Genomic DNA, 12,943 nt, shown 5'->3' on the forward strand with positions numbered 1-12,943 from the left:
ATCGGAAATTCTATTTGACATAATCGAAAGTTCAAGCTTACTTTTATAAAATTGCTCTTACAGTCTGCAAAAAATAATAAGCCGGATCCAATTCGAAGATTAAGGAACAACACAATCATCAACATTAACTGAAATAGATAATTAGATAATTTTAACTTATACCGTCCGTTATACATTAAACGTGCACGCGAAAACGTATTCTGCGCAGTCGTAAAGGTCTTGCGCGCACGCATAAACGCCTATGCGCATGTATGTTATAACTGAACCAATGGGCCACAAGAAATCATTTTATAGTTTTTTAGTGCTTATAGGTCCAGTTATAACATTATAGTACACAAATCGGCTCATAGCATCATTGTTTAATCAATGAAAGTGAAAATATTGCATTTCCAACTGCACTAACAGATACAACATCTACATAGTCCTTTTAAATTAGATTATAAGAGAGTTCTCATTTCACAAAAGTTTCCAAAAGTCTTTCAGAGATGATTCTTTCACTTTCCAAAGCAAGGATATCAGCTGATACATATCATAGATGAGATGATTGTGGCATGAAGGTACTGCTGCAAATGCTGTGTTATTTTAATGAAATGATTGTGGTATGAAGTTACTGCTGGAAATGCTGTGTTATTTTTTTGGCACTGCATTGCTGTTATTTGCAGTGCCAATAAAATAACACAACTTTTGTGAGATATATATGACTTGCAGTTTTATGTTATATTTAAATGCTTTTCCATATTAAAGTAACACTTTTAGCACTAGTTTTTCACAAATTTTGTGTTATTTCTCTTGAAATGACTTCAGTTCCGAATTCATTCACAAAATTACTTATTTTCTCTTTCAGTGAAAACCTTGTTTTAGCCAACACTAAGAAACAAATGAAACTAAGAGAAGAAATATTTTCAGAATCCAGTAGCCACTTTCTGTAATAGCTTTTTCCCTAAAAATTTGTGCTACACAGTGGGTCAGGAATAATGTCTTTCACAAAGAGAATCATTTTATTCCTTTACTTTATTTACATGATTGGGGATCTGCAATACATGAAAAGGGTAAACGATGTGACATGTATTTTTTACAGGTTATTGAATGAATACTAAGAAGAAAAATGTCAAATATGGACAATCTCCATAAATGTCATTCAAAATTTTTTACAAAAATGGCAAAATATAACTTATATAAAATATACACATGTTATCTAGCTGTAGTGTCAGCTGCTATGTGACAGGGTTTGCATTAGCATGAGATTATTCCCAAGTATAAAATGAGTGAAAGTGAATGAGATTATTCTTAAGTATAGTATGAATCTGAGTCAATTATACTCATAAAATAACTCAATAAATCTCTCTTTTGCAAGTCAAATAGTCCTGGGAGGCTTTTCTATAATCAATTATGCAATCTGAAAGAAAAACTGCTCTACATAATATTCTTTACAAAATCTGTCATATTTCTATAAATTTAAATATTTTACTTAAAATGGCATCTATAGTAACAATAAAATGCATGGAATTTTAAATTCGTCCCTTTTTTAGGTAAAAAAGAAAGTGTAGATAAATATTCACGTAATTGCCAATATTTAGTACGAACTCTCACTATTTGCTTTGTAGTAGATTAACCCTCCTCAATAAAAATCCTATGATTTAGAATAAACTAAATCTTATAATGCTGTTTTCAAATCTTGCACATCATTCAAGTTTGAAAGGTTAATAAATTCTAACATTCAAAAAAGATGGTAACCCGAAGAAGCAAAGCCTGGGAATAAGGTAAAACATATTAACCAAAGTCAAGTAGTTTTCTCTGTGATTAAAAGCTGAATGAGGTTTGGAACTTTCATGCTGAAAGATGATTGACAAGTGCTGGTCACTTGCATAAAAGTTTCTGCCTCAGTTTTTATAACGGCTGGCAGAACGATCAGCATTCACTTCGGTTACATGGGAGGTAATCTCGGTAGATTATTTACCCATACACTTAATCTTGTCAACATGTAGTCCTTTTCTTGACAAGGGATAAGTAGGCTCTGCTGCATAACATGCAGTCTTTTGACATCTGACATTACCTTAAAGTATCAATTTCTCAACGCTCATCATAATTCGTTCAAAAAATGGTTCATTTTTGGAACAAGAAAGACAGGTATTGGTTTTTACCCCCTTTCACTTTTCAAAGAACCCACTGATCCAGCCTTGTTATGAACCCAAGTACGTGCATTTGTCGTTAAACTGTTCTGAGTATGGATATAATTTTCACTAATTCCTCAACAGTTGCATGGGAGGCGTTCAACATGGTTAGATCCAGAATCTGCTCAGAAGACGATATGTACTATCGTTAAACACATACTACCTGTACTCTTGACGAATGTTTCATAATGTTAGGGTTGAAATATTACCTTTGTTCATCTTTTGTCAATTTAAACCATTTGAAATTTTTTTACTGAATTACTTACTCTTACAAGCATGTTACCTATATATACGGTGTCAAATCCATTTATAATTTGAATCTCCAAAAAATGGGATGAACTTTTGCATCAACCCAATAGATGTAAAATTATGTACTTGTCAGTTTTTGTAGCAATTTTGTGAAATCTCAAAATTTAATAAAATTATCAGTTATATTTCAATAAGACACTACAATAGGTTTTTTAACATTTAAAGACAGCATTTTCAAGGACCAACAAATGTAAAAAGTACTGGATTTACAAATTAAATAGATGGATATTTTGAATTCCAGCTATTTCAAATATATTTTATAACTTCAAATGCAGATACATATAAGAAATTGAGGTTTCATTATATATTTTAACAATGTTTAATTATTGTTTCGAAATAATATCCCCTTTAATACCTAGAGACTTTTTCAACCAACTGTAAAAATATTGTTTAAACAATATTTTTAATAAAATAATTTACAAAATATAATTTATACATCTAATGTTTCTATACAGTATTTTCCAGTAGCAAATTTAGTTGGCAATATGTTCTGCTTCTTTTTCAGTATGCAAAAATAATGCTGTATTTTCTCAAAATCTTCGTATTCTTCCATCTAAAAAGAAAAGAAGGGAGAAAAGTTAACATTGCTTATTAATGAAGAGTATGTGTGAATTAAAATATTTTAAATTTAATAAAGCAGCAAAATACTTTACTTTTGATAATAAATAATTAATAAAATAATTTGTTTCTAACTATTATCATAAAAAATTTAATCAACAAGAAAAGACATTAAAAGCTATTAACCAATCAACCCAACAACATATTATATTTTACAGTGATTAACTAACTTTCCTTTGTTGTTTGGTGGTGCTCTAGAGTCATGAACACATTTGCTCAAAAAAATTAGGAGATCAAGTTGTGCAATCCACACTAGACATCTCCTTTTCATAGTTGTATTTTTCCAATAATTCAGTCCAGTATAAACAAGCACTGTCGTGTACTTGAATGATTCTCTTATTGCACCAGTACATGGACATACCTAACAGTTTAATTTCTGTTAAAAATATACTCCTTCAAATACCTGGTGGAACTGAACATTATGATATCAGAAAGTATACCAACACAAATAATATCTCTGACAAATGCAACAAGTGTAAAGAGGTATCCAATTTTCTTTAATATCAAGACTTTCAAATGACTTTGTCATTTATAAATCACTTGTCCTATTAAATCTTGGAAACAATATCTGGATTCATCTTTATTACGTCACTAGTCTTCAGATAAATTCATATATTTGCGTGCCTGATTTTAGTGTTCTTGTCAGCAAGTGAGACTGGGAATCATTTCTCATCTCATTTATCACTCTTTTTCTGCTGGTGACTCATGATCTTGTGACACAGTAATTGCAAATATTTGTTATTACAGTCAAAAGTCGTTAATCCGGACTCGTCGGGACTTCGGCGATTCCGGATTATCGATTTTTCCGGATTATAGATCATCAGTTTAAATCTCGTAAGATGGCATGCAGAAATTCTAAAATTAAAAATACGAAACCGTAATTTATGAAATAAAGAACAATTATGATCTAAAGGGTATCAAAATTTACAAAAAAAAAAAAAAAAAAAAAAAAAAAAAAAAAAAAAAAAGAAAAGAAAAAAAAAGCTTAATATTTATTTGTTTACTTTATTAAACATTTCTTTAAATGTAAGTTGTTTAAGTTGCTTCGTTTTATGTGATAATACTTTCTCTTTAATTCTACGAGGGCCATCCAGGAAGTAGATTACGTTTCCGTCTGTGTCCGCTAAGGGCGGGGCTAGCGCGGCCATCTTGGGGTCAGAGCGTTGCGCAGCTCACTCTGCATCTAGCCGTGCTAGTGAGAGGTTCGTGCTGTGCTCCATTCAGATACTGTGACGGTTTGAAATGTCTGCGTTAATTGAAAATCCCGCGAGCTGCGCTCAGTAATAAGGTTTCTGACTGCAAAAAACTGTAAACTGATAGAAATCTATCGGCAGCTTCGTGAAGTGTATGGGGACAACATTATCACTGAAGGTGGAGTGCGTCAGTGGGTCATAAGATTTCAAAATGGCCGAACCAATGTTCACGACGAAGATCGAAGTGGGAGACCCAGCATAGTGACCGCCGAACTTCTCGAAAAAGTCGATGCTAAAGTCCGTGAAAATCGAAATTTCACAATAACGGAACTTTCTTTGAGTTTTCCACAAATTTCGCGAAGTTTGTTGCACGAAATCATCAGGAAAAGCTTGGTTACCGCAAGTTTTGTGCAAGATGGATTCCAAAAATCTTGACAGAGGACCACAAAAATCAGCGAATGGCTGCAGCGTTGAACTTTTTGGACGCTTACCATAAGGATGGTGACTCTTTACTCGATTGCATCGTTACTGGTGACGAAACATGGGGGAAACATGTGAACTGTGAAACGAAATTGCAATCAATGCAGTGGGGGCACACAAGTTCTCCCCAAAAACCCAAGAAATGCATGCAAACAATGTCGGCAAGGAAGATGATGGCGACTGTTTTTTGGGACAGAAAAGGTGTAATTTTGGTGGACTTCCTGGAAAGAGGCACTACAATAAACTCTCAAAGGTATTGCCAAACTCTCCAAAAACTCAGAAGAGCAATTCAAAACAAGCGCAGAGGAATGTTGAGCTCTAAGATCTTGTTGATTCACGACAACGCCCGGCCCCACACGGCAAATGTCACTCGTAAAGTTCTTGAATCTTTTAAGTGGGAGTTGTTTCCTCATCCGCCGTACAGTCCCGACCTGGCACCGAGCGACTTCCACCTATTCCCAGCAATGAAGAAGTGGCTGGCTATGCAGCGTTTTGATGACGACGCACAGCTGCAAGAAGAGGTAACGAAGTGGTTGAAGGCGCAGGCGGCCGAATTTTTCGACGAAGGAATTTCCAAGCTCGTACATCGCTACGATAAATGCCTTAATTTGTATGGTGACTATGTAGAAAAGTAGTATTTGAGTGTGGCTTTCATCTGTATATAATAAAATTTGTTTCCTATACTTTGTTTATTTTTTTATTCCAAAACGTAATCTACTTTCTGGATAGCCCTCGTATAAACAGACATAATTTCTTGTTCAGTTACAAAGTTCCGCTGTTCAAGTCCCGTTAATTGCTGTGCCGAGAATACCGACTAACTTGTCAATCGAATTTTTTTTTGTTTTCATTAACCTATCTGTTACATTCTTCATGTCTTTATCCATTTTTTGCAGCAATTCCACTTTTTGTTTGATGGACATCGAAACATACTTTCGTTTTGTACGATCCTTTGGGAGCTCCAGAATCGGAAATTCTTTTTGACATAATCGAAAGTTCAAGTTTACTTTTATAGTATTGCTCTTGCAGTCTGCAAAAAATAATAAGCCGGATCCAATTCGAAAATTAAGGAACAACGCAATCATCAACATTAACTGAAATAGATAATTAGATAATTTTAGCTTATAACGTCCGTTATACATAAAACGCGCACGCGAAAACGTATTCTGCACTTGCGCACAAGCATATGCGCAGACGTAAAAGGTCTTACGCGCACGCGTGAACGCCTATGCGCATGTGTCAACGTGGCGCATGCGCAGAACGTTTTTAGCTTTGAGGTCCGGATTATAGATCATTCCGGATTATGGGTGTCCGAATTAACGACTTTTGACTGTACTATTATTAGTAGTAGCAGTAATATTCTGAATGCTATACTAGCACTTGCATATGAATTCAGTGTTTCATACACTGTGCGAAGATGTGACATTGTGGTTGATAGACTCACATGCAAATTATGTTCAAAGTGCTTTAAAAGCTTTTGCTTGGATTTCATTAATTTTGCTGCACAGAATAATTTCTCATCTCATTTATCACTCTTTTTTTAAATAGAACCATAAAGTTGGGGGGGGGTGGAGGGATCGCCCTTTTTTTATGACCCACTGGATACATGTATAAATAAATAAAGAGACAGTGGTACTAAAATGTTAATTTTTTATGTTTATGTTAAAAACTCTAGAAAGATCTGAAAACCTACACTTTCAGCCACTGAGTAGTTGTGGAAGGGAGTTAATATTTTTCTATCTGACCTAAACAATAAGTAAAGTCCCAGGACATATTGTGTTGGAGTGGGATGTTCCTAATACTGGCTTTCTTTTATTGACATAACAAAGGGAAAAGAGAAAGAACTAGATTTGGAAGAAATTAAGTTCAGTTAACAGAAACTCGTGCTCATCCCTAACAAATTTCACACAGCTTATTATTTTTTGGATGCTATTATTACAGCTATTTTATCAAAATTAAAGTCTGAACTTGATTATGTCAAAAGAGTTTCTTATTCTGGAGCTGTAGCAGGATCTGCAGAGCTAAAGTATGTTCAGTACTTGGCTTCTATAGTGGCCATTATAAAATTATATATTTTATAATATAGCAATTGTATTTTTTTATATACAAGCCTATTTTAGCATTTTTTGATATACAAGCTTGACCCATCGGTTAGTCATGCTAGCCCACTGAACAATCAAGCATTACACACAGGTCCGTCATTCCGCCCCACGGAACAGACAAGTATGACTCACCGGTGAGTCAGGCCAATGTCAACATGTTAATGAAACAAACACATAAATAATTGAGCTCTTTTGTAAATTTTGATTAATTTACAGTCAAAAAAATGCTTCATTATTTCATGTTTTTAATTTTATACATTCTGCATGTCATCTTATTAGATTTTAACAAATGATTTAAAATTCAGAATCGCTGAAGTCCTGACAATTCTGAATCTATGACTTTGTAACACAATGAGAATTTGGGGACTCTGAATCCAACTATATAACTTATATTATTTATTTCAGCAAATATTTGAAAATTTTGCAGCAGTATGATTAATACAAAAAAAAAAAAAAAAAGTGTCTGGAATATATATACCATTTCTTTGCAATACTATTACTGTCATCTTATCTTTATATTTTCATTTTAGTTATATTTTTCATTTGAATTTGTTTAGTTTTGTGTTTACAAGCTAAACTCATAAAATAAAAAAATAAATAAAAAATAAATAAATAAAATAAAAAATAAATAATAAAAAAAATTAAAAATAATAATAATAAAAAAAAAATTTGAAATGTTTTGTAAAAAAATTCATTTTTATCAACACTGATAACATAAATGCAGTGTTAATTCGTTTTTATCAACACTGATAACATAAATGCATACCTTTTCTGACAAACAACTGTCAAGTTCCTTTAATAATTTTGCTGTCTTCTTGTCTTTTGTAAACAGCAAAGCTTCCATGTGTGACTGTATAACTAAGCAAATCCAGTTGAAAATCTAAGATAAAATATCAAACATTTTATGTATTTGTAAATTGCACAATTAAAGAAAAATAATTTCTATAAATGCTTTACAACACTGAAAAGAACAGTTGCATAGATTTGCTAAAATATTAAATACTAGAATAATGAATTTAAAAAGAAAACATAATAGATATTTTAATAAATGCAAAAACCTTTAAATGAAATTACATAACAAATCTAACACAATGATGTGGGGTTAAAGCCGAGATATGTAGAATAATAAAATCATAAAATATTTTTTTCTTGCAGAATAATATAGTTGCGTTTTTGTACAGGTTCATGGATTTGGAATGATTGATGACAACACTTGATGAAGAATCAAACACAATTTATTTAGCCATTATTACTCGGACAGCTCCAAAATCACATTTACAGTCATCGAAAAATTGCTACAAACATGCTGAAACACTCAGCAACATAGCCTTCAGGCTATCACGCTATAGCGGTGAAGACAGCTTCAAGGCAAAGCCCCAGAGTACAGCTCCTGACTCGGTTTGGTTTTTCTTGGAACTTTATGTACTCTCAAGATTCCAGCCTTCAGTGAAGACAGCTTCACGGCAAAGCACCAAAATACAGCTCCCGACTCTGTTCGGTTGTTCTTGGAACTCAACGTACTCCACGCTACAACTCACGATGCACTCGACGATACATTAGCGTACAGTTTGACTGAGTTTGGTCATTCCCGGAGCTCAACACATTCTAAGATAAAACTCGATGATGCACTAACCTGTGATACAATTTCTCGACACTAGACTGACAATCAACTCGCTAGACGAGACACTGACTGACTCCGCATGCAGGCAGGTTTTATACAGCTTCTGGGCTGCCTTCGAGAACATTCCGGTCCAAACCAGTAAGAAGTGTTCTAGAAGGTTCTCCATCTGTCTACGGCATATCGCCAATTTTGTCGCCAAATATGGCATCCACGCCTTCCCTTGCCATTTTCTGGCTACCTTAAACCTACTTTGCGGGGAAGCTATCATACCGCAGCTGGACATTTCATAACACTGCCCCCTCCCAAGAACTGCATGTCCCAGGCAGTACAATCCTTGGTCAGAAGCCAAATGCGATACAAACAAAACTTAATAAAACAAACAAATAACATAAGAAACAAATATTTACACTATATAAAAGTTATATACACAAATTAACTATGTAACAATTTTAAATTATATAAAAGTTCAGAAAGGATTTCGATCTCGGGCTTTTCATTAAGTTATACCGGATCAAATACTCTTTCAGTGCAGTTCTCAGATGTATTTCTGTTTTGCATTTCACAGTCTTATTCAATCCTTTCAGATTTTTCATTCACAGTAAGATCTGAAACAGTTTGTTCACCACTCTATAGTTTATTTGCTTCATGTTTACAGTTCACCTCAGTACTTTTAACAGTTGGTAACTGCTTATTTACCTCTATTTCCTGAAAGCCAGTTCTGATGTTTGCATTACAGTTTTGAACAGAATCCAATCCTTTATAAACAGAATTATGTTGTTTTACTATAAACATAACAGTAGCAATTTTCACTTTCTTCCACTTCTACTTCAGGCATTTGACAATCAAAAGCTTCTTTGCTTTCTTTTTCTTCATCTTTTTGTTCTAGTTCTTCAATCCTGTTAGATGTTTTATCCATTATTTCTCGATGTTTTTCGGACACTTCACCGGCTACTTCCTTATTTCTTCATCCTTTGATTCTTCAGATGCCACTTCAGTCATTTCCACATCTTCTTTTATGGCTCCAGTTTCTTCTCTAAGCTTCACTTTCATCTGCTGGAGTTGGTCTAGAAGCTTTTCTTGGCTGGCTTTTATTCTTCTTTCATCTCTTTCAATCTGGCTTTTACAGTTGCTAAAAAGTCAATGAACTTCATTTCTTCTGGCATGGCTTTGTCCTGTCACTGGCATTCACTTGCAAATCCCACTTCCGACACCAGATGTTGCGTTTTTGTACAGGTTTATTGATTTGGAGTGATTGACGACAACACTTGATGAAGACACACACAATTTATCAAGCCAGTATTACACAGGACAGCTTCAAAATCACGCAGTACTGAAAAACTACTACAAACATGCTGAAACAATCAGCAACACAGCCTCCAGGCTATCAGGTTGATGACAGCTTCATGGCAAAGCCCCAGAGTACAGCTCCCGACTTGGTTCGATTGTTCTTGGAACTCTACATACTCTCGAGACTCCAGACTATAACGGTGAAGATAGCTTCACAGCAAAGCACCAGAGCCTAGCTCTCGACTCTGTTCGCTTGTTCATACTCAACTCAACATACTCTTAATACTCTCTACGCTCACACTCACGATGCACTCAACGATACACCAGAGTACAGCTCCTGACACAGTTCGGTCATTCTTGAAGCTCAACACACGCTAATATAAAACCTGACGATGCACTACGAGACTCTCTCAACACTGACTGACTGAGTCCATGTGCAAGCAAGGTTTATATAGCTTTTGGGTTGCCTTCGAGAATATATTGGTCCAGACTGGTAAGAATTTATTCTAGAAGTTTCTCCATCCATTTATGTCATATTGCTAATTTCTTTCCAAACATGGCAACCATGCTTTCCCTTGCCATTTTCTGGCAACCTTACACCTGCCTTGCAGGGAAGCTATCTTACTTGCAGCTGGCATTTCGTAACAATATAAATATAATAATAATAATAATAATAATAATAATAATAACACATGTAAACACTAAATGTAAGAGATTGATTAATAAAATGCAATATGCTCCATAAATTTCTAAAATAAAATATGTATTCATATTAAAAAAACATGCTCAAAAAGCAAATTAACATTTAAGATTTTAACAAGATCTTTTAAAAACAACCTTTTTTCAATTTTAGTTTTCATATCTGGATCTGGTGTGTTTTTCTGTAACCACTATGTTTAATTTTTACCCACTGAGAACTTATATTCAGGGCAAAAATAAATCTAGAAGAAATTCACATGTTTATATTATTTACTTGACTTTTACCTGAATATCAGATGGCAGATCACTGAAACTTTTGGAGACTTGAGCTGCACCCTTCAAAAAGGAGAGAAGCAATTCTAAAGTGATCTGTAAAATAATAGAAATAGTAGTTTAGAGCATAATATTAATGGAAAATAAATTATTAAAGAATGGCCATGATGGCAAATGCAAAATAGTTGTTGCAGTTTTCATCTATATAGTACAAATTCTGAAATCCGAACACCTAATGGAATTTATTACCTGGATTTCGCGTAAAACTTCTCTTTTGGAGGAAATTTCTTTTTCTCACACAGTACAAGAATGGAGAATACGATACTCAAGTAAAAGCATCTTAATGTGTTTTTCTCCTAATTAGCTGATATTTCTTTTGCCAAGAAACATTACTATTCATGATACCATAGAATCATTTTGTAGTTTTGCTTTTAAACACGTTGTTAAACATGTTTGCCAGTTGTTTTGCTTTTAAACATCTGCTGGCTAGTGAACCACATTTTCATCTTTGACCTTTGAGTATGGGGAAGGGCAGGATTTTCCCACCTTGTACACAATAAGCAAAGCTGGAACAGGCATGCTTATTTGGAATGTTGCACACACTAACCTTTTGTTGGCATTGCAGCGAAAAAGGAAGAAAAAATTAGATTTTAATGCACTTAAACTCAACTACCATTGCAAATTGCACTCTTCCTTAACTATGTGATTTGATCCAGCATATTATTTTGTTCAGTCTATTATAATTACTGTTAGCTTATCAACATTAAAATTTTAGTTAATGTCTTTATTTTATTCTGTCCTTGAAATGGTACATGAATCAATCAGGCAATAGATATTGAAATTTTGCATATGCTGAAATGTAAATATAAAGTAGCCTTACAAAAACTAATGCAGACATTAAGACTAACCAAGAATTTTTGAAATATTTTCATATAAAATCTGCAATGTGAACAACAGTAAAGTCATTACAGAATTAATCTGCAGATATTTAAAAAAATACTTAGTATAATTTGTAGCCAGCTACCATATTTTACGATGATGATTGCTATGAATTTGAAAGCTTTAAGATATCACATATGAAAAGCAGAATTATGTGTAGAATATGTACAAAACCTGAGAAGAAGTGCTAGACAAAGATGATATTAACTGAAGTCTTCCACTGCAATGATAATGCATCAGTCTCTATAAATTAATATTTATTATAAATAATGAATGAAAAAATCAGTAGCATAGTTTTAAACCCAGAAAATATCACCATTTTGGCCTACAATTATACTTTAATTTCATAACAAACTTATTCAAACAAAACACCTCCTTCCCCCTTCTTTCAGTGCAGAACACTTCCTTCTTGAAGAAACAAGATAGCTGTTTGTTCATCTCTTGGCATATTCCAAATCGTAAAAATATATTTTAGTAAAAAAGATGGGGAGAAAACTATGACCAAGTTAGAATAAATATTGTGTTCCACTGCATAGACAAGGCAACTACACTTCCTGCTCCATTTCCCTTAGTCCTCCGCATTAGACAGGAGGTGGGAGACATGTCCCAAAAGCCACCAATATGTGATATTAAATTCTCTGTTTACTGCTGCCAGTCCCATACTTATCAGCAACAATTTTTTAGGTTTTCATTATTAACTCAATCAAACTAAACAAGCCTGCTGGGCCACCACTTCCAGTTCTTGTTTTCATGAATGGGTGTGGCTGTAATTTAAGCCTGACAAATTTGACTGGTAATCGATAATGCCCCTGCCAGTACAATGTGCTATAAATGCTAAGCAATCAATTAATGACCCACCTTATGGGAATAACACAGAATTTGGTGGACAACAGACTAGCTGGTGCACTGATACCCATACCTCTAGTTTGGTTTCTTAACACCAACCCTCTTGGTCTAACTGCATTGAACGATCTTCCCGCAGGGTTCTGAAACCACCAGGCTTGTGTGTTTGCTTCCCAGAGTGCTACTGCCAAAGTAGTGAGTTCACTCAGTCAGTGTATACCCTAGACTATAACTAGGTGAAAAATTTATTATACATAGATGAAAGAAGCCAAAACTAACTGGTCACACTTGGTGCTCAAAATTGCGAAACAAAAAAGTGGAAAAGAAAAACAATACTTTCCAATTAATAAAATACACGAAAGAAAGTCTAAATTGCTAAATGAAGATGATACAACTCAAATCTTCATTGCG

General features: G+C 34.0%; 1 protein-coding gene across 1 annotated transcript in view; it reads right to left on the reverse strand.

The window, feature by feature from the left end:
* Nucleotides 1–993: 993 nt before the first annotated feature.
* Nucleotides 994–12,943, reverse strand: part of LOC118199911 (nucleolar protein 11-like) — a 42,526-nt gene continuing 30,576 nt past the window's right edge. Inside the window, exons 13-15 of the mRNA XM_035371782.2 lie at nucleotides 10,763–10,846; nucleotides 7,637–7,750; nucleotides 994–3,033 (exon numbers count right to left, since the gene is read on the reverse strand). Coding sequence (XP_035227673.2) covers nucleotides 2,911–3,033; nucleotides 7,637–7,750; nucleotides 10,763–10,846 — 321 coding nt within the window. The 3' untranslated portion in view covers nucleotides 994–2,910. The remainder of the gene's footprint in view (nucleotides 3,034–7,636; nucleotides 7,751–10,762; nucleotides 10,847–12,943) is intronic.

Source organism: Stegodyphus dumicola, chromosome 3 (genome assembly GCF_044657685.1).
Source record: "Stegodyphus dumicola isolate Sdum_Otavi_A_Nest chromosome 3, ASM4465768v1".
In the NCBI taxonomy this organism is placed as follows: Eukaryota; Metazoa; Arthropoda; class Arachnida; order Araneae; family Eresidae; genus Stegodyphus; species Stegodyphus dumicola.